We start from the raw sequence: 22,494 nt of genomic DNA on the forward strand, positions 1-22,494 counted from the left end.
AGACTTACAACTCTATCAGAGGTCCCCAGATCAATTGTATCTATTTATACAAATTATTTTATGAAATAACAAACTTTTTAAAGTGAATGTGAAGAATACAGCTTTTACTCACCAAATAAAACATGGGAAGGCGGCCCAGAGCCCATCTGTGCATTAAACCCATGCTGGGCTAAGCAGAGGTCCAGTAAGTATTTACTGGTCTTGGCTGAATCTGTGACAAATGTGTGCTTCTTCCCAGTGACACTGCTTGTGATGGTGAACTTTTTTTGCTGAAGAAAGCAAACATGGACTTTAATAGATTGATCACCGTCAACCCTCCACTGATGCACAACTGCAAGAAAATGCTCAGTCCCTCAGTTCCACATCCTGTAGCAGGCATCCAGGAGTACATGGCAGATGCTGTCTGACCATGGCCTGATATTTTTCTTTTTCTTTCTTTTTTTTCTTTTGAGACAGAGTTTTGCTCTTGTTGCCCAGCTAACTTTGTATTTTTAGTAGAGATGGGGTTTCTTGATGTTTGTCAGGCTGGTCTCAAACTCCTTACCTCAGGTGATCCTCCCACCTCGGCCTCCCAAAGTGCTAGGATGACAGGAGTGAGCCACTGTGCTTGACCAGCCTGATATTTTTCTTAGCTTAAAGAAAATCCCTCTTTTTAGTTTTTCCTTCATTCTTCAATCAAATTGTTTATCAAACAATTGCTATTTTCCAAGGAGCATGCTGGGTGTAAAGAATATGAAATGGGTCAGGTACATTGGAGCAAGGACAGAACCTAACCCTCAGTGTGCCTTATGAAAAGCCACTGAGTATTCCCATTGTTGTTATTGCATAGACTCCAAGAAGTTGTCGACAAAACCTCCACTAGTCGGGTTATGAAAAAGATAAAAAAACAAACAAACAAAAACCTGTGTGTTGTAATATTTCTGGTTATAACGTGGCAGATTCTATTCTAAATGCTTTAGGAGTATAATTTATTTTGTCTTCACAGCTACAGAATAAGAGATTCTATCAGTATTTTCATTCTACGGATGAAAAAAAAAAGAGCAAGCGTCCTCAGAATGCCACAGGAATTAGGTCACACCACAAAGAAATGCTTCCCCGCATTATACCTTCAAGGCCCATATACAAAGTGATGATATTCGTCCAGCTCACTGGGCTAAACCGGTGAAGATGACCTGTATGAGGCAACCTGTATAGAGCCTTGTGAAAAAAAATATTTTTGTAATGTATGATTCTGATAAGAATAATAAAATATAAATCTAGGTAATATTAAATATCAATTAATATAAAACTCCCAAATAAAATCTTTATTCTAGATATTCCATCTATTTCAATAAGAACCTTCAGCTTGCTCCTATAAAGATAACTTTATAGAAACAGGGCTTATGCCTGAAAGGGCTCCTGGAAACCCCTGATCCTCCTTAAGGCTGATCTCTTTTAATTCCTGATAGTCACCATTTCCAAGAAACTCCATTCACGCACGTCAGATTTCAACAAAAGGCAGATAAATATTCATTGCTTTTTCTCTGAGAAACTCCCTTTTACCATTAACTTAATTTTAGATAACTTGCTCATTCTCTGTATACTCTTTACTTTTACTGACAAGTATAGTGCTAAGCCTCCTTAGGCTAATAGGAACGGATTCTGAATCCAATTGAACTGTACTATAACTAGTATTTCTTTAAATGATGTGTTTTCTCAAGCATTCATAGATGCTGCTCTACTAGTCATAATAATTCTTCTTTAATGTTCAACTGATCATGTATCCACACTTTTTCAAAGTTGAATATTTGCTTGAAATCCATACACTTTTTCAATACACACTGGTAGGCTTTCATGCAATCCTGACAGTTTTATATTAAGTTTATTCAGATATTAAGCATTTTTATATGAACAAGTCACTCCTTTTTTGAGACAGGGTCTTTCTCTGTCACCCAGGCTGGAGTGCAGTGACACAATCATAGCTCACTGATACCTTGACGTACTGGGTTTAAGCGATCCTCTCACCTCAGCCTCCCAGGTAGCTGTGACCACAGGCAGGCACCACCACACCCAGCTAATTTTTGTGTTTTTTAATAGATACAGGGGTATCCCTATGCTGCCCAGGCTGGTCTTGAACTCCTGGGCTTAAGTGATACTCCTGCCTCAGCCTCCCAAAGTGCTGGGATTAACAGGCGTGAGCCACTGTGCCTTGAAAGAATAAATCACTTTTTAAAATGTAACAACTATTTTTAACATATCTGAAAAGAGAGAATCATTCACACACACACACACACACACACACACACACACACACACACCCCGAAGTTTCTTTTAGCTTATAAACTCTCAGCAAAACTCTCCTTTCAGATGCCTGTGCTCCAAGGTCTCAAACACCAGAGTGGAATGCTGATTCCATTTCTTGACATAAAACTGAAAACAGTCTTGACTGTAGTGGTTTGGATTTTATTTCCATTTATCACCATTTTTGATAACATCATTTAATAGAAAATTCTTATCCGCAGACAAACTTTCTCATAGGCGAGCTGCTGCTCTGTGTATACGATGATGTATAACTCCAATCTCTGGGTTTTCAGCACCAGCATGAAATCCTTTCTTTACACCTCTGTGGTTGCAGTAGAAACATATTAGGTTAGTGCAAAAGTAATCATAGTTTTCGCCATTAACTTTAAATGGAGAAAAACTTCTAATGGCGAAAACCCCGATTACTTTCACTCCCAAGCAATTCATAGCAGGTGCTTCTGTAACATGTTGGTTTCAAAGCATCTGTTTACAATTTTGAATATTTTCATCCCCAGGAGTTTTTTTATTTTGTTTTGTTTTGTTGTTGCTATTTGTTTTGGTACACCTTTGTATAAAATACAAATAATATTTTTCTAGGCAGGGCAGATTTGCCACAAAGCTAATAAGCTGAAGCTCCAGGGCCCTCACTTGGGTCACCGCTTCCTGACAATACATTTACATGGTCTCATAATATGCAGAAAGTAAGATGTTTTCACCCCAACTGGTTGAGACCACTGACTCCTTCTACTCAAACATTCACTCCTTGCCACTTCTCTTCACAACAGGTGGTATACACCAGGTGGTGTTGGATGATACGGACCAGATTCCTCTAAGAAGTTGAGATGGGGATATACTTGGTTTAGATTTAGTTGGATTTATTTAGGTGATTTTGAAGTCTCTTCTAGAATAGTTACTTTATTGCGAGCCATCCCAGAATACTCCTTCCATTTTTCTCTCTCACTTAAATCTCAGCAGAAAGGTGCAGGGTCAGCAGCCATATGAAATTGACCATGCCCTACAATACCCAGTGCCCGAAAGAAGCATGAGCTGTACAGAGCCAGTGGCTGATCTGCAGGAAATTTTTGCAATCATCAAAAATGAAAAACTATAATTTAGTTCTCAAAAATACTCATCCAATTGAAATGCTGCCCTATCAGGGATATACTCTATAATTGTGTATACTCCACTATCAATACACCACGCAATTTTTAATGGAAATCCCACGAAATAGAATTTGTTAAGTTTCCTGCATTTGCAACAAAGAACTCTGTAGCAGCACTAGAAAGAGAAAAACGTTTCCGTGCAAAGCTGCGGGTTTCATGTATCCGATTAATCTTTTCAATAATAAAAACAGACTTCAATCCACTGTGCTAGAAGAAAAGCTGAACTATATTTAAACTATATTTTTATCCTCTCTAGAGAAAATGTTACGAAAGTGCCATCATATGGAAAAATAATCAGAGTATGCCATTAAAAATTTTAAAGAAAAAAAGTATTATAGACATTGCCAGGGAGTTAATAAAAATATTACTTGCTGACTTTTGTGATATTTGCAGGATTTGTTCAGCTTTTAAAAATTCATGAAGTTTTTGTGATTTCTTTTCTCATTCTAAAGATTTTTTTCATGCTATCATGTGTAACTTTGTATTCTTTTTCATAAAGAGGGCCCTACGTAGCCTGTATATGCTTCTGTTTCCATGTATTATTTCTCTTTAGAGATTTAACTAGTGGTGATAACGAAGAACAGTTACTAACATGCGTAGGTTTATTGTTCCAGAAGGAATGGGCTTTTGATTGAACAATCAAACCACACGTGGATGCTAACACTTCTGCGAATCATATTCTTTAGAAATGGCATCTTTCTCTATTTCCTTTGCTGCTTTGGTGCAGGCCAGCAAGATGAATGATCTGTAATTGTTTGAAGAATTTTGGCCTCAGGTATTAAAAAGCAAAATTAAAACCACTTTCCTGAGTTAACCTTCATATTGTTCACTGAATTCCCTATTTTGTGCTTACAGAAACACAAAGACTTCAAGTCATTTTCTGCATAAGATGCTTGATTTGCAGCAAGCTGCTGGTGACATTACTTCATCCGATGACTATTCCGTAAAAATAAGTTTTTCATGCCAAGGAAGAGGATGATCATCAGAGAATGGAACTCCTAATTAATTATTTTTTAAGCTACTAAGTTTGTCTTCTGAGCCTGATGACTTCCCAGTTTTAATCAAGAAATAATCAACTAATTAATAAAGAAATCCCTTGATGGGGGGGAAACAAATATCCATAAAAGTTAAACCAATTTATACATAAAATACCTACTTAAGGGGACTGTTGAGCTTTACAGCTTCAAAAAATTCCATTTTAAAAAAATTACTTTTTAGGTTATCTGCATTTTTATGAGTGTTTTAAATACAGTGCACTGAAAACTCTGAACAATTAAACATGCAATAAAGAAAATAAGTAATATAGTAGTATTCAATTTATTAAATAAAGTTCTTCATGTAATCTTTCAGTTGAGTTAAAATAATTTGAGTAATTAAAATTCTGAAAAATTCACAAATATAAATATTGTTTCATTTGAGTTTGGTCAAAATAATTTTGAAAAAAAGTCCATTTCCTGATAATGTACAGACCACTTGAATAAACTCAATTAAATTGTGCTCAATTATTGTTTATTTTCAGATGTAAGCTTTTTTCCTGAAGACAAACAATGACTTATTATGAAATTGTATCTTGACAATATGATAACTTCAAAGCCAAGATGGATGAAATAAAAGAAACATCCTGAAAATGGATGAAAGCAATTTTGTTCTACCCTGGAAACTCTTAACATCAAATGATACAAATAGTGATCTAGATAGAAAATGTTTTTAACCATAGAGAAAATTAAATAGAAAAAAAATTTTTTCATGGGCCACAAGATAAGGAGCTTCATATTTTATAATAAATCATCACTGAAGTGATGCAGATACTGACTGGAACAACTATAGGACAGGCAGGGGTTGTCAGCCACCAGGGTACAGTGCCAGAGTGACTCACTTCAGGAGGTAGAAATATTCATGCAGATAGTGTTCAAGTAGATTCCAAATGTTATATATTTAATGGGGACTTTGTATTTCAAAAATAGACTTTGAGATTTTCAAGAGCTATCAAAAATTTACAATCCTCAGTGTCCCGCAGCACATCTGTAGTCCTCGGAGACAGACCAGAGGCCTCGGCACACTGTGTGCAAGGGGAAAATTAAAACACGGGAAGAAGTTTCAAACCTTGCAGGCTCCACTCAACTTAAACTATACCCTCAACCCCCCATCTCCCACCTCTAACCTTGCTCTCAACATTAATGGGGTCTCCAAATTAAGAGAATTTTACCCAAAAGGAAAGTGTAGCCTTTTAGACCAATGGCTGTTCATTGGGCTGTGTGGGGGTCCAGGCAAGGAACGGTAGGGAAGAAATAGCCTCCTAAGGACCTCCCAAAATCCCCTGGTAGACTTCTTCCAAATATCCTGCAATGCCCCAGAATGCACGTTAATGAACAGACAGGCTGTGAGAATGTTCAGTCAGGAGAAAGCCATATAACCCGTGACCCATTGCCACTTTAAGCAGCCAATGAATCAAAGGAAAATGAAGTGCAGGTTATTTATCAACTGAGCCACACTCACATAAGTTGAAATCTTCCCGGTTTCTCTCCACTGAAACTGTAAAGTTGCAATTCTGCTGTTGTTTTTCACTTCATATACTGTGACACCTTTGGCACAGATCCCCAGGGCCATCTCCTCTTCTGGCCTCTTCTTCTCTGAGAATATTTGGTGAACCAGTACACCGTACTCTGGGAGCTGCTGAGTGACCTGGAGAAAAAAAAAAATCTGATTTAGAAGAGGTAGGCACATGGTTTAAAGTAATGGGCCTCACACCATTCACTCCATGCCAAACACATAGATGGGATTTTGAAAAAAAAAGAGTAGAATTGTCAAGCTTAGGAAACATGGTCGAACAAATTTATTTGCTATATACAGAATTTCTCTGCATCTCTGATACAATAGAATTTTCCTTTTTTTTTTTTTTTTTGTAGCCCAAGGAATACTTTTCTCATGGAATACTTAAAACAGTACTTAGAACACAGTTATTATGAAAATAATACAGTAGAATAATAATATTCTGAATAAGATTTTTAGAATTCATACTCTTCTGGGACATCTCAAGGTAAGAGATTTCTTTTCCTGGTTGTGTCAATCAGAGTCTACAATACTTTCCGTTCCAACTCCTTTACATGACAGATAGGAAAACTGAGGCTCAGGCACAGAAAGCAACGTTCCAGATCACCAGTGTTAGTTGTGAACCACCCTGCAGAGACAATGGCCATTCATTTTGGCATTTCTCACCGTGTAGCAATGCCTTGGTGGGCGTTTCCATACCCCAAAGTCTTGCCTCTGTCTACCAGATTAGAGAAATAAATTTTGCCAGGGGCCACGGGTCAATTGGACCTGGGGACTGCATTAGGCCACCAAGCTCATAAGAGACCAGAGTATAGAATGAACACAAATGTTACTACATCTGAACGGTAATCACTTTCCCACCCTGGGCTTTCCCACCTTTATCTTCACCAGGAAGACGCCAGTCCCCATCAGAAGGTTGATGTGTCTCTGGGACCCACACATTTGTAACCCTCTCAGAAGAGCTGCAATGCTGAGATCTAGTATTCCATTCCTACGCCCCAGCAGAAAGCATCCATGTCCTATCCAATCTCTCTCACCCCCAGGCACGGTCACAAAAACAGGGACAAATGATGGCTTTTGAGAGCTCCTCTCTCAGGCTCCTTGCCCATCCACCGTTGATGAAGCCCATGCAGACAGCTTATGCTGCCTGCAGACTCCACAGCTCTTCACACAGGGTTCTGATTACATTTCTGAACCCTAAGCCTCCTTTGTTTAACTTCGGAGAGACCGTGTCATCATCATCATCATCCAAATCAATACTTACTGAGAGCTGGTGCTAAAATATCCAGTGGCCAGACTGGGCATGTGATTCAAGTTTAACAAAGCAGGACCACCCCAAGTTAATTAGGTGGATACTTTTAAAGAATTCGTGTGCTATTTCTTTAAAAAAATTTAAGCATTAATAAGTAGTCCTTGTTAGGATAAAGATGCCTTTGCTAGACTTACGCTTTTTCAATTGTTTAGTATTTGTTTATATTTCATTTATTGTTTAACTATACAGAGAGAGACATGATGCTTTTCAGTTCTTTGGGCCTCAAGTATCCTACTGGTAAAGCACTATGCTAAGTCTTTCCCAGCATAATTTCATTATTATTTAATCTTCAGAACAATCACAGAGATGGTGAAGCTATCTCTTGATTACAAAACCTGTCTAAGTTCCTGCTTTGGAACCAGGAATGGAAAATGTGAAAAGATGAGCCTTTGCTCCTGAGTCTTCACTCTTAAAAACTAAAATACAGGGAATCCAAAAGGCCTGGAAATGCTTAATATTGTCAATGGCATCTTCGGTCTGTAAAACAATAAAATAATGATGTCTGCCTTCATTCCCTGCCTACTAGGGAGTCTCCTAGGATGCTTCTCCTTGCCCCCTTTGCCTTGTTATTGCTGGTTTTCCTTTCAGAGGGTCATTTCCTCTCCAGGTGCTTTGGGCCATCTTACTATGGGGCCTGTCTTCCCTACAACAGGCAGCAAAGTTGAGATGGGACCAAGCACTCCTGCCTGCCAGCCACACCGCACCCTTGCTGCATTGAACATTCTCCGAAACAAATGGATTATTATTTCTGGATATTCATCAAGAGATTCACAATTCATGTTTTCTGACCTTATAATTCCACCCAAATATGCTGAATAATCAGAGCAACTCCTTCTCATAATGCTGTTCAGTACAGATTTGAGGGAGTGATTTGGGGAAACCAGCTCCCAGCAGTAAATGATTTCCTATAAAAACAACGGTGTCTTAAAATTGATTATCAGCCACCCTTTACAAAGGATATTTATAAAGCATTTGTAATTATCAGGAGAATGCATTTGTTACAGGATAAAACCAGTATGATTTCAATAGCAAGAAAAAAAATCTTTTAATAACATATTACAATCCACAACTATGTGGGAAAATGGCTCCATGGCTGAGGAAGTTAGGAAACACTGAATTCACATTAAACAGGTTGTTCTGGGATTAATAAGCTAATATAGTTGTGAATCTACACAGAGACTACAGTATTTAGCATTCCCCAAACGGGGCTCCTGCCCAGCCTGCTGCTAGCATGAGATGCTGAACTGGCAGAGTTAGTCATCAGTGAACTGGGGGCCAAGAGGCAGCCTCCTGATAACGGTTTCCTCCTTTTTCTAAGGAAAAACAAGAGCCACAAGGAGCTCTAATTAAATAATCCAGGAATGCTTGTATAGTAGTAACAGAGCTCTGTGCTGGGCTCTGAGGATCCAGGGCCCTCCAGGCATTGGCCCAACAGAAGAGATGGGAAATGTCCAGAAACAGCTGCAGTGCAAGGTGTCTTAGTAACATACACCAACAATGTTCAAAATGTTTATTACCTTCAACCCTGTAGTTCCACTCATGAGATTCTATCCCTAAGGAATGAAGCAGAAATATAGCAAAGATTTATATGGAAAAGATGCTAATCCCAGTATTGTTTCAAATAGTCCCACACTGGAAACGATTTATACGTTAAATAATAGAGCACTGAGAGAAAAAATTAGAGTACAACCTTTGTTAATTCAAAAGAAGTTTTCAAATTTTTAGAATTATGGGATTATATGCATACAAAAAAGTGCATATATAATATAAATCTGATTTAAACATATATGCATGTACACCTATATAGGAATGCACAGACCAAAGAGAGAAGGATGACTATACCCAGATGTAATTGCGCGATCTCCAGGCGGCAGAATTATGAGGAAATGTTTACTTTTATAATCAGGGAAGGGGAAAAAACCTTTAACAAACCCTCACCCTAATGAGAGGCTCTCAGTGACAAAGCCCTGTCTAGTTTGTCTCTCTGTGCCACAAGCAGGCAACACCAGCATTAACAGCCCCAACCAGTCCACCAAGGGGAACTACAAAAGCAAGAGTGCTCCTTGAAACCATAAAGATTGCACGTAAATGAAATCAAATCTATTCAGTGCTTTCTGTGAATGGGGAAAAAAGGTTCCTGTGTTTTTGCTTCTGAGCCTGGTAGCCTCTCTTACAATCGTATTTCATCTGTCAATGAGGAAGGGAGGGACCCTGACCGCGAGCTCAGCACACAAAGTCAGGGTCTGGGCAGAGGCCAGAAGGCAACGTCCATCCTGCAGACACCTGCTGCAGGTTTGGGTCCTTGGCCTCTAGACTGGATTCTGTGGTTCCGTGGCTCTGTGACCACTCATTATCACATGGCTTTGAAGTTCCCACTGGTTCCTCATCAAGGGAAAGGTTCATCCCCTTGATAGGGTACACATGTGCAGCCCTGATTAGAGAGTGCCTTGATCACGCTTCATCAGTGCTTCTCAAGTGAAACGCAGGCTGCACCGTGTTAGGTACAGGGATAGTTCTGCAAAATGACTGACTAAAATGCAAAGGCCTGACCTCACTTTGGCTGGTTTGTTTTCAAGTACCTATCTCAATTAAGGGCAAGAAAACACAAACAGAATATTTCTACCTGACTTTTGTACAGAAAAATGTACAAATCTCCTAGCCTCCTTTTAAAACTGCTCCCCTAATCGAATTCCCCAGCCTGTATCCCGTCCTGGGGAAGCTGTGAGTCTCCACCCACTTGCCCCCCAGCTGCATCTGCACCAGCAGGGTGGCCACTCCCTTCCTGGTCCCCACATCTTGACACAGGGTAGCTGGTATTATTCTTGTTCCATTGAGCATTTATTGCTTTGTGTGCCTGTGGGTATGCCGCAATCCTCCCCATGAGATGTGGAGCTTCCTGGGAAAAAAGAGCACCTGCTTTTTGTCTCCATTTTCCAGTGCCTGCCCACAGCAAGGGGAGGTCGTGGAGTAGCAAAACGTATTCATCATTGTGTGTGCCTGCACGGGGGTCTGCAGTGCCACCGTTTTTGCCCCACTGGTGAAGAGAGAGGGGGCCCAAGCTGCACCCCTGTGCATGGGCCACAGCAGCTGTGCTCTGTTGAGAACTGCTCCCTGGAGGGCTGCAAACTTGCGGTCTTGCAACAACTTTTCTCTGGTTCTCTGATCTTATACTTCTGTTGTCCTATGTGTCAACTATGAAAAATGTTGCCACCCTGCTTGCAGGAAAGTGTCTGGAATGCTGATCTAAGATTTGGCTGGGGGCAGTGGCTCATGCCTGTAATCCCAGCACTTTGGGAGACCAAGCCTGGTGGATCACCTGAGGTCAGGAGTTTCAGACCAGCCTGGTCAACATGGTGAAACCCCATCTCTGCTAAAATACAAAAATTAGCCAGGCATGGAGTGCGCCTATAATCCCAAGGCAAAGAGTGAGACTCTATATGCAAGAAGAAAAAAAAAAACAAAACATTAAGGAAAAGCCCTACCACACCCACCCCAGCTCACTCAATCCTGCCCTCTTTGGGATTATTTCCAATGCCAGCTGCTTCCAGAAGCCTCTCCTTGCCCCTCCCTGCCTCCTAGGGCTCCACCCTTGCTTGTGCCTCCTTGTGGGTCTGCACACACCTGCCTCCCCACCGCCAAGAAGGCTCTGGAGGGGATCCCTGGCTGCATTCCCTTGAAGACTAACACCTCTCTCCAAGTCAAGAAGGCCTTACCCTTAAGAACTCCAGCTCAGCATCCTCTCCCCAGAGTGCAGAGCTGAGCCGGTGCATCTCTGAGACTTCGACTTGGACCCGGAGAGCAGTCGTCCTCTCTATCAGACTCGCTGGGATGTAATCTTCAACATGAAAGTATGGCTTACTCTCCACCTGCTGGAAGTAAGATGTAGAGGGGGAGGGCACAATCAAGACACTGTCCGGGGGACTCTGAGCGGAATGAAAACGTTCTCTGTACTCACAATTCCAGGAGGGCTCCAGAGAAAGAGCCTTCCTCAAGGTGCCCACCTGGGATATTATTTTCCACTACATTAGAAACATGGCCAAACCCCAGGACACAAACAGAAAGGAGAGAGTAAAGGAGCTGTTTTTGAGCCCCTTTTTTATGCCAGGTAGTTCACAGAACACATAAGACTCTTACGATTCTCACAGAAATACTCTGAAGATGGCATTGTCATGGCCATTGCCAAGACAAGCAAGGAGAGAGGTCATTCAACAAGGCGAAGCTCACAGCACTTGGAAGTGATAGAAACAAGATTTGTTCGCCTCACACTTTCCATGATACCACACCTTACCAAAAGGCACAGCAAAACCCTGGTCCTAAAACTCCATGTATTTTTTTAATTCATTTAACATTTCTGTCTACATGCACTCCCAGCACACTGTCTCTTCTCACCAGGGAGGTCTTAGCTTTGGCATCATTGCTGCTGCACAAGAAGGTGTTCAATGAGTAGCCCCCTGAAAAAGGGGAGACTGGATACCCCCAGCCCTTCATCAAGTGTGTTTTTTGGGAGACTGAGGCTGCATTCCCCTAGGAGAGGATGTAAGCTCGAGTCACTCACTGCTTGATGTTGAGTTCCCTGAAAACAGACTTTGGGGCAGAAAGAGGTATGCAGAAGTCCATGCAGGAGTGATCTTGGGGTCCACTGTATAGAATGAGGAATGCAGGACAAGGCAGAGGGAGAAGCTGACCCTACCTTTGTATTTTCAAATCTGCGTGCCCTGGTCTCAGGATGCCCTTGCCAGCCTAACCCTGGGCAAGCCACTTCCCTCCAGTTGAGGGCAGTTACTCATGAGGAAGGCAGATGGGAGTTGGGAGAATCTGGCCTTCTTGGGGCTAGGGGTGAATGAGTTGGCCTGATGGGGGGATCTGAAGGGAATAGCACAGGGTCCACCACCTCCCACACTCCTGATGTGGCACAGGTCTGTCCTCATGTAGCCATGGACCAAGAATGCTCAGATTGGTGCTAGCCAATGCTGGTTTTGGGCTCAGCTCCATCACAAATGGAAAGACACTGCTCAACAGTCTAGTGCATAAAAAAGCATTTAGAATGCTATTAGAATGTCCAAATACCAGAACACTAGCAACACCATGTCGGTGAGGATGTGGAACAAAGGAACTCTCAATCATTGTTGGTGGGATTGCAAAATGGTACAGCCATTTTAGAAGACAGTTCGGTATGCGTGTTTTTCACAAAACTAAACATATGCTTACCATACAATTGAGCGATCGTACTCCTTCGTAATTACCAAAAGAAGTTGAAAACTTATGTCCACACAAGAACCTGCACACATAATTTTATAGCAGCCTTATTCATAATTGTCAAAACTTGGAAGCAAATGGTGTCCCTCAGCGGATGAATGGATAAATAAACTGGTACATGCAGACAATGAAATATTGTTCAGTGCTAAAAAGAAATGAGCTATCAAGCCATGAAAAGACATGGAAGAGCCTGAAATGCATACTACTAGATGAAATAAGTAGTTCTGAAAAGGCTACATACTGTATGATCCTAACCATATGATATTCTGAAAAAAACAAAACTAGGGAAGTATAAAAAGATCACAGGTTTAGAGGGAGGAAGAGATAAATAAGTGGAGCACAGAGGGTTTGGGGAGCCGTGAAACTACTCTGTATGAGGCTTTCACATCCCACTTGCACATCCAACTAAATCAGAGTCCAGGAGCCAGGAAGAAAATGAACTTGGGGCACATAGCACCTACTCCAAGAATTAAATTTTTCCATAAGCCCAACTGCTGAAAGGATCTGCTGGGACTCTAAGACTCATTTTGCCACCCACTGTCACTCACCAATCAGAGCTTTCAGTTCCCAAAACCTTCCCAAGTGCCGATGAGTTTTCTTTCAAACTAACATTTTTATTCCTAATAAAAATTCCAACCTCCTCTTTGTTCTTTAGACACACCAAAGATCACCCAGTCTGTGAGTATACCCCAAACTGCAATTCTTGCTTCCCCAACTAAATTGTTTTAAATTTAGAGATTCATCTCCTTATTTGACTTCAGCAATAGCATGATAGTGGATACATGTCTTTATACATATGTCAAAACACATAGAATGTACAACATCAAGAGTGAACCTCTGTTTAAACTATGAGCTCTCAGTGATAATGGTGTATCATTGTAGTTTCACTGATTGTAACAAATATACCTTCTGGTACAGGATTTTCATGGTGTCTATAGGAGAAAGCTGTGCATGTAGAGGAATGGGGATATAGGAAAAATCCCCGTATTTTCAATTCAAATTTGCTGTGAATCTAAAACTGCTCCAAACATTAAAGTCTATTAAAACATTTTTAGAAAAGCATTTAGGATCTTTGACCCAGGATCTTATTGGTAGGAATATATCCAGGAGAAAACGTTCAGGTGGAATTGAAAAAGATTTGGGGTCAATTACGTTTATTTTTATGGCATTTATAAAATAGAAAAATCGGCTGGGCATGGTGGCTCACTCCTATAGTCCTAGCACTTTGGAAGGCTGAGGCTGGTGGATCACCTGAGGTCGAGCATTTGAGACCAGCCTGACCAACATGGAGAAATCCCGTCTCTACTAAAAATATAAAATTAGCCAGTCATGGTGGCAGGCGCCTGTAATCCCAGCTACTCAGGAGGCTGAGGCAGGAGAATCACTTGAACCTGGGAGGCAGAGGTTGCAGTGAGCTGAGATCGCACCATTGCACTTCAGCCTGAACAACAAAAGCAAAACTCCATCTCAAAACACACGCTCGCGCACACACACACACACAAACAGGAAAATCAGATGCAATTTAAATGATAATAATAGTAGTTATCACTTACGTGGTGCCGCCACTGGGTGAATGCCCCGTAATACAAGAATGAAGAAGTGAAGGAAGACTGTGAAGGCATTAACAGGCTGCCACTCCAGAGGATTACCAGGAAGGCCACTGGAGGACACGTACCATTGAGTGAGAAAGAAGAATGCAAATCGAACATGGTGAAGTTCACAACTGTATAAAAACCGCCACATTTGATCAAGGCAGGGAGAGAATGTACCCAGAGGGAAGCTGTTCTGCTGTGATGATGTGATTAAGGAGATTTATTTTTACTAAATTGTCTTTGTCTCCCTTTTTAAAATGCAAATGTAATCATATTGCTTCCCTGCTTAAAATTCTTCAGGGACTCCCAATCTTTCACAACAGTGGTTTCCAAATTATTTTTTCAGCACCAGAACCATTTATCAAGCAAAATATAAGCCCCTTAGGAGGGCACACTAAGTCTTCCCAGATACAACAGGTGGCCCCCACCCAGCCTCATAGCCATTAAGGCTCAGGCAACGGGCAGGCCAGACTCCTCCTCTTGCCCACTCAATGACAGCAGAGAGGGCTCTCTGCTCTGAGGACTCACTCAAGGCCCTTTGCAATGCCCATTGCAGCACCTGGCATATAGCAAAGCAATGTGAAGTGAGCCCTGGTTGTGCTCTTTCTAGTTTACCTAACCTCACAGTTACATCTTTCCCAATGGCAAATGTAAATGCCACTGATTTTTCAGGGTTGATGTAAGAATTCAATGGTGCCAAGCACAGGGTGGGCCTTCCATAAATTAGGACAGAGTGAGTGGTTGTGTAAATAAATGGATTTGTGTAAACCTGTTGCCTTTAAAATATGTGAGAAAGGGAAAAGATCTGCCTTTAGGGGTCACATGGGGACAGCAGAAAGAACCTCAGAAATGTCCCCAGGGCACCCAACAAGTTGACGCTTGGCAGGATCTGGGGATGGGGGAGCAGGAGGAGGAGAATGAGATGACACTGAGGAAGAAGCAGGGTGAGATCAGTCAGAAACTGGATGGGCACTGGGAAGCACCAGAATGGAGTGTTGGTGAGGGTCCATTTTATGTGTCAACTTGACTGGGCCATGGGATGCCCAGATATTTGGTTAAATATTCTGGGTGTGACTGTGAGGGTGTTTTTGGACACAATTGACATTTAAATCCATAGACTGGGTAAAGCAGATGGCCCTCCCTAATGTGAGTGGGCCTCATCTAATCCTTTGAAGGACTGAATTAAACAAAAAGCTGGACCTCCTGTAGAGAAGCAGTTCCTCTCTGCCTGTCTTCACACCGGGATGTAGCTCTTCTCTTGCCTTTGGGCTCAGTCTTGGACTGGAACTGTACCATTGGCCACGCCAGGTTTCTAGCTTGCTAAGTGCATAGCTTGAGGCTTCTCAGCCTACATAACCACATGAGCCAATATCTCCTAATACATCTCTAGATAGATAGACAGACAGACAGAAAGACATGTAGATGATAGATCGATAGATAGATAGATAGATTGATTGATTGATAGATAGATAGATATCCTATTAGTTTTGTTTCTCTAGAGAATCCAGACTATTATAGGCTCATAGAGACAGGTCTGGGCCCCTGGAGCCCTGGGGCAAGAGACTCCGCTGGACTGACTTTAGTCCTGAGTAAGAGACTATTACTCAGACTCCCACCTGCCTCCAGTGGATCTGGCCTGCAGTCCCCAACAACTCTAAGCACTAAAGTTAAACTCAGGTTTGATATCCTGTATCTGAATCCACAGACTGAGGGTTGGCTCTTGTGTCATTTTACATCAGAGCACTATAATGCTGGAGGAGGGAGAAGGAAAGCTTGCAAACAGCAATTGCTACATACCAGATACTACACATGCATTGCCACCTTCTACTATTAAACAGCAGCTCTGCAAGAGATTGACAATTATTTTCCACTTTGCAGATGAAAAAGCCAAGGCTCAGAGAAAAAACATGCCAAGGCTATATAGCTACTGAACCAGAGACCACAGCAAGAATGTCAGCTGATTCAATGGGACAATTCAAAGCACCCTCCTCCCACGACACCCCAATGTACCACCACAAGGACAAGAAGCTGGCCTAGCCATGAAAAGGGCCCCAGACCTGGGAACTGAGGGCAAGAAAGAATTCAAGGGTAAGAAGTGACAGGGCTGGAGGCTTGTCAAAAGGGCAGGGAAGAGATTAAGGGGGCCGGGCCAGCTCTAAGACACTGCCTCCCTGGGGCAGTGTCAGAGGTAGAAAGTGAAGTCCCAGTCCCCATGGACCAGGGTAGGCCCAAGAGAGAGGACAGATGGAAATTGAACTACCATTCCCTGACAAGCCAACTGCTGAGGTTCCAATGGATGACTGCTATCTGCAGTGTCTTCCAGTCCAGGAGTCTCAAATTCATTCATTCACAGCTTTCGTTCAGACTCCCTGTGCTTCAAGCACCACTTTCGTGCTGGGAAAATGGCTACACAAAACAGACAAAAACCCCTTACCCTCAGGTATTTTTTATGCTAATGGGAGAGAAAGATAATAAGACTGAACAATAAAATGAATTCATCATGCCACATGGTGATAAATACTGTGAACAAAAACCCAGCAGGGAGAGGGAATACACAAGGACTTTGAAGACTCCAGGACACAGCAGCGCCTTCTGAAGCTGTACTGGGAGGAACGCAAGACAATGTTGGGAGAGTCTGAGAGGTATTTTCAAACTGCAGTCTGTGACCCACCAGTGAGCTATGAATTAATTTAGAGGCTCAAAATCAGCATTTTTAAAACTACTGAAAATGTAATAGGAGATATCAATGTGCATTGCATGTAGAAAGAATGTACCTTATTTCCTCAGGTTCTTGCTTCAGTTCTGTTGTATATATGTGTGTGCATGTTGGGTTTTAATATCCATTTATCATGGGCTATGGCAAAAAATGTTTTAAAGCCACTGTTCTCAAAGAACTGTTTTAACTGTTGGGCTTGTCCCTGCTCTAAAGCCAAGGCATGCAAGTTATAACCGAGGTCACTCACACTCTTTCTTCTCTAGTCCACACACCCTATAAGGAATAAGACTCAGACCTCTATGAAGGTGTCATACCAAATGGTGGCTACTGCTTCTCCTTCTCGGACTCAGGGTGTATTATTCTACTAGTGTTGCCATAACAAATACCAACTAGTGGGCTTAAACCATAGAAATTTATTTTCTCATAGTTCTGGAGGCTGGAAGTCCAAGACCAAGGCGTCTGCAGGTTTGGTTTCTCCCAGGGCCTCTCTCCTTGGCTTGCAGACAGCCCCCTTCTCCCTGTGTCCTCACATGGCCTTTCCCCCGTATTTATGCCTCCCTGGTGTTTCTTTGTGTGTCCAAATTTCCTCTTTTTATAAGGACACCAGTCAGATTGGATTAGGGCCCACCCTAACAGCCTTATCTCAAATTAATCACTTCTTTAAAGGCCCTAACTCCAAATACACTCACCTTTTAAAGTACTTGGTAATTAGCGGTTCTACATATAAATTTGTGGGCTCACGACTCAGCCCATAACACAAGGCCAGACCCCAATGATGTAGCAAACTAGAACTTTAGGTAAACATGGCCCCTCTGTTCACCAACAATGTAGCATCTCTGACCAGTAAGTGCCCAATGGTGGTGGACCTGTATTTCTGGGCACATGGGACGATTTGCCTTCTTTTTGGAAATGGAAAACTATCTCTCCTTCCTCTCAATCTATGCACTTTGCAGTGTGAGCTCCATCCCTGCCTCTTAGGGTGACTATAGGGTTAGACTCAAGTCTAACCAATCAAAGCATGACATCTCCCTGCACAGTGATTGGCTTCAGGTGGGCACATGACCCTATCAGCACCAATGGAACAGAAACCCAGGATTTCCATGGCATTTCCAAGGAGGGGACTCTTTCCCTCTTGTGCAGGGCTGGACACTGGAGGGTAGAATTGGAAAGCCACGAAAGGCAAATCTGACAGAGGAGGGCACAACTCAGAGACACAAGAAGCCCAAGTCCTGCTGATATCATGTGAGTTCCTATCACCCAAGCTCCAAGGTATGAGTGATTGAGCTGGAGGCTTGTCACGGGGATGCAGGGAGGCTGAGAAAGAATCAGAACCCTTCAGTTTTGCAAGCCAATAAATGACATGTTTTATTCAAGCCAGCCTGAGCTTGATTTTCTATCACTTGTAATCAACAGAATGCTGTCTAGTCACCTGTGCTGGCCAAGGTTATGGGAGGATGCTAAAAAGAACCCAAAGGGTACAGAAGGGTTTCCATCCACTTGTGAGGCCAGGAAAGCTAGGGGGTTGTGGCTGGCCTTGAAAGGTATGTAAGATTGAGACGGATGTGTAGACATTATGGGAAAGAACATTCAAAGGCCCAAGGACATTCCAGTTCTTAGGATCTCAAGGATTTAAAGGTCCTTTTGAAGATTTCTGGGGCAGAACGGTGGGGAGGGTAAACATTTCGTTTCTTTTTTTCTTTCTTTTTTCTTTTTTTTTTTTGGCTGTGTATTCCTCCTTCACTTAGCCCTCTTGAAGAAGACCATCTTTTCTCCAAGCTAAGCATTTCCCGGTGACACCCAGCTTTTGTCACATGACAGTGGTGAATGCTCTCCAAGATAAAGCCCAGGGTGCTGGCTGGGAGGTCACCAGGTGAGAAATCAGTGGAAACTCTCCCTCCCTTCCTCCTTCCTCTCTCTTCCTACTGATGCATCCAGAGATGGACTTCACATTCAGATGTCACATCACACTGCTGGGTCACAGTTCTCAGTCTCTGTTGAGGTCTGTTCCCAAGCCTTTCCCTTCATCCAGAACATGGGCAGGGGATGGGGGAAGGGCTTCATAAACCCTGAAAGCAAAGTTACACTGCTCTCTGTAACAGCTCAAGTGGTTGGTTTCTCCTTCCTGCCTGTGTCCCCATTTTAAATCCTAATTAGGTAGGTAAATACGTTAGCATAATCCTTCCCTAGTAATAGGCATCTGAAAATTAAATAACTAGTTAACTCTGTTAACACTCTAGAGGACTATCATAGGCAGTTAAATCAAAGAAACTTACATATGATTCCGCTGCAGGGGCAAGGGCTTGGCCAACAAGATTAGAATTGCCATTTGAGAAGAGTGTTTCCCAGAAGAATCAGCATTGGCCTTGGAGTAACACAACTGGGCTCAAATTTAGACTTTACAATGTAGTAGCCACATGAACTTCAGATCACTCTTCTAGAAAATTGAGTGATAATATCAACTCTGTGATATTATCACACCAACTTGCAATGTTGCTGTAAGAGCTAAGTGAGTTAACACAAATCAAAAATGTCGAGGTAAATGCCAGGTACATGGTAATCTTTTAATAAAGGTTGGCTATTACCATGCAAAGTAAGACTAAGTGAAAAGAACAAATCTGGAGACATCACATTACCCAACTTCAAACTATACTATAAGGCCATAGTCACCAGAACAGCATAGTACTGGTATAAAAATAGGCATATAGACCAATGGAACAAAATAGAGAACCCAGAAATACAGCCAAATACTTACAGTCAATTGATCTTTGACAAAGCAAACAAAAACATAAAGTGGGGAAAGGACACCCTATTCAACAAATGATGCTGGGATCATTGACTAGCCAAATAAAGAAGAATGAAACTGGATCCTCATCTCTCACCTTATACAAAATCAACTCAAGATGGATCAAAGACTTAAGTCTAAAACCTGAAACCATAAAAATTGAAGAAGATAACATCAGAAAAACCCTTCCAGATACTAGCTTAGGCAAAGACTTTATGACAAAGAACCCAAAAGCAAATGCAACAAATACAAAGATAAATAGATGGGTCTAAATTAAACTAAAAAGTTTCTGCACAGCAAAAGAAACAATCAGCAGAGTAAACACACAACCCACAGAATGGGAGAAAATCTTCGCAATCTATACATCCAACAAAGGACTAATATCCAGAATCTGTAAAGAACTCAAACAAGTCAGCAAGAAAAAGCAACTTCATCAAAAATTAGAGTAAGGACATGAATAGACAATTCTCAAAAGAAGATATACAAATGGTCAACAAACATATGAAAAAATACTACACATCTCTAAAGATCAAGGAAATGCAAACCAAAACTGCAATGTGATACCACCTCACTCCTGCAAGAATGGCCAAATTAAAAAACCAGAAAATAATAGATGTTGGCAGGCATGGGGTGAAAAGGGAACAGTTTTACACTGCTGTTGGGAATATAAACAAATACCTCCACTGTGGAAATCAATATGGAGATTTCTTTAAAAACTGAAGGTAGAACTACCATTTGTCCCAGCAATCCCACTACTGGGTGTCTACCCAGAGGAAAAGAAGTCATTATACAAGAAAAGATACTTGCACAGGCATGTTTATAGCAGCACAATTCCCAGTTGCAAAAATATGGAACGAGCCCAACAGCTGGTCAATCACTAAGTGGATAAACAAATTGTGATATATATATATATATATATGTTACATATATATATATATCTATACATACACACATATATCTATCTGTGTATATATATGTGTGTGTGTGTATACTCCGATCTTACTGGTAAAGGCTAATAATACTCAAAGCAGAGTCTCCACATTACTAACACATGCCCTCAATCTGTAACTGTTTTTCCAGCGACCCCACCCGAAGGCCCCAGGTGTTTAGCCCTACCTCCTTAGGGTAATTGCCAAATTCAGCCTGCAAGGCAAGGACCCCCAGCTGCAGCAGCGTCTCTTCACTGCAATACAGCCTCTCCTCCAGGATGTCTTTCCGAAGCTGCAGGTAAAACTGGTGCCTTGTCAGGCTGTGCCTGGAAAAGTAGGAGGAATAGAGAGAATTGGATTGCTAAGGGAAAGGGAGAACACTAGCAGCAGTGGGTTTTCTCAGTGTGGGAAGTTGGGAAAGTAGGGAAGACGAGATGCAACCCAGTAGAATTCAGAGGCAATGCCAGCAAGGTAAGTGTGGTCTCCTCCATCTACACCATGCCTTCTAGTTCAAGGCCACTTTACACCAGTCACTTCACACAAAGTTACAGAGGTATATCTTGCTCTGGTTCAAATTAGAAAGCTAACAATCAGTTTGGCGGTGTTTCAGATGAAATAAAGAAGCAATGATCAAATGCAAACCCCTGTCTCTGTCCTCCAAACTTCATAACTGGACTGCTGAGTTGTGTGTTGGGGGTGAGGGGGCATTTTGGGGTCACAGAGTGAGAATTTTGGTGTTGAGTGAAGTATATCTAAAACAAAAGGGCATGCTCTCATTTTGAACAGGGCCTGCATCAAAAACTGATTTTCCCCCTTTGTTCTATCTTGATCAGAATCCAATCAACAGAAAACCAACCACAATAGCTATTGCTATTTGTATGTAATTGACAGTTTCCAAAGCACTTGTCGATCTGTTACCTCTCATCAGCCTAGACATACATAAATCCCTTAAGGAACAAATGAACAGGTTTGCAGCACTCACTGGAGCAGCCCATAGTGGCTGACAAAGAACTTTATCCTCAAGAAGAGTAGGAAGGTATTCGTGGAGGTCTTCTGAGGCTGCTCTCTCCAGCCTTCAGGTGCTATTTTGCACAATCTGGTTTCATGGTCCAGGAAAAAGAACTCTTTGCCTGAAATGGAAACAGAGCATGTGTAGGGGGAGAAGCAGTAAGGAATGCACCATCACTCAGACTCACAGCCCTGAGCCCTACTCAGAAGGTCACACAGAGCAGGGTGAGTGCAGGAGAGAGTGTGAGGCAAGTCTCCGCGCACCTGGTACCGAGGAAACTTTGTTGGGGTTGTGAGGGGCCAAGAAGGAGCAAAGAGGAGAGGGTCAAGTAAGAAAAACTCAGCACTGAGAGGAGAAAATATTGTGTAGAATTGTCTACATGGAAGGGGCTCAGGATGGTCAGCTGACTGGGAGGAGCCAGGCAGGAGATAAGGGGATTCTAAGTGCAGGAGTGCTCACAAACCAAGCACAATGGTTTCATTTAGATTGCATTTTATAGATCAATAACAATACAATTCCTAAAGACACCTTTATTCACACCTTACAAAAGGTTGAACAAATATCAGTTGATCACATCAAAGCATATAACAGCTGTTCTTCTTATTTGGGAGAGGGATCCTTAGGAAGGCTGATGAGAACTATGGAGATAAGAACACGCTCACCAGCCCCGCTTCGTACATAGAATAAACATGCAAGTTCGTGAGCTTCTCCTACTGGAAATGGGAAAATAGAGGAACGCTGAGATATGATACCTAAGCCAGATGGGCTGGGAGAGACAGGATTTCTCCAGAAGGCCAGCGTGATCCCAACGCAGCCTCCACACGGTGGTTAAAGAGATCTAGCTGTGGCAAAGCAATATTTGCAGTATTGGTGTGAAAGTTATCAATACCAAAATGAGGTCACTT

At 42.0% G+C, this 22,494-nt stretch overlaps 1 protein-coding gene across 8 annotated transcripts in view; it reads right to left on the bottom strand.

Moving 5' to 3' along the window:
* The window catches only part of FRMPD2 (FERM and PDZ domain containing 2), a 125,163-nt gene that overhangs the window by 52,010 nt on the left and 50,659 nt on the right, over positions 1–22,494 (bottom strand). For all 8 annotated transcript variants that reach the window (XM_017504652.2, XM_037729966.1, XM_037729971.1 and 5 more), the window contains 5 exons: positions 21,563–21,710; positions 20,768–20,906; positions 11,019–11,174; positions 5,940–6,125; positions 113–269 (listed from right to left, as the gene is read on the bottom strand). In XM_017504652.2, coding sequence (XP_017360141.1) covers positions 113–269; positions 5,940–6,125; positions 11,019–11,174; positions 20,768–20,906; positions 21,563–21,710 — 786 coding nt within the window. The remainder of the gene's footprint in view (positions 1–112; positions 270–5,939; positions 6,126–11,018; positions 11,175–20,767; positions 20,907–21,562; positions 21,711–22,494) is intronic.

This window comes from Cebus imitator, unplaced genomic scaffold (assembly GCF_001604975.1).
Source record: "Cebus imitator isolate Cc_AM_T3 unplaced genomic scaffold, Cebus_imitator-1.0 Scaffold326, whole genome shotgun sequence".
In the NCBI taxonomy this organism is placed as follows: Eukaryota; Metazoa; Chordata; class Mammalia; order Primates; family Cebidae; genus Cebus; species Cebus imitator.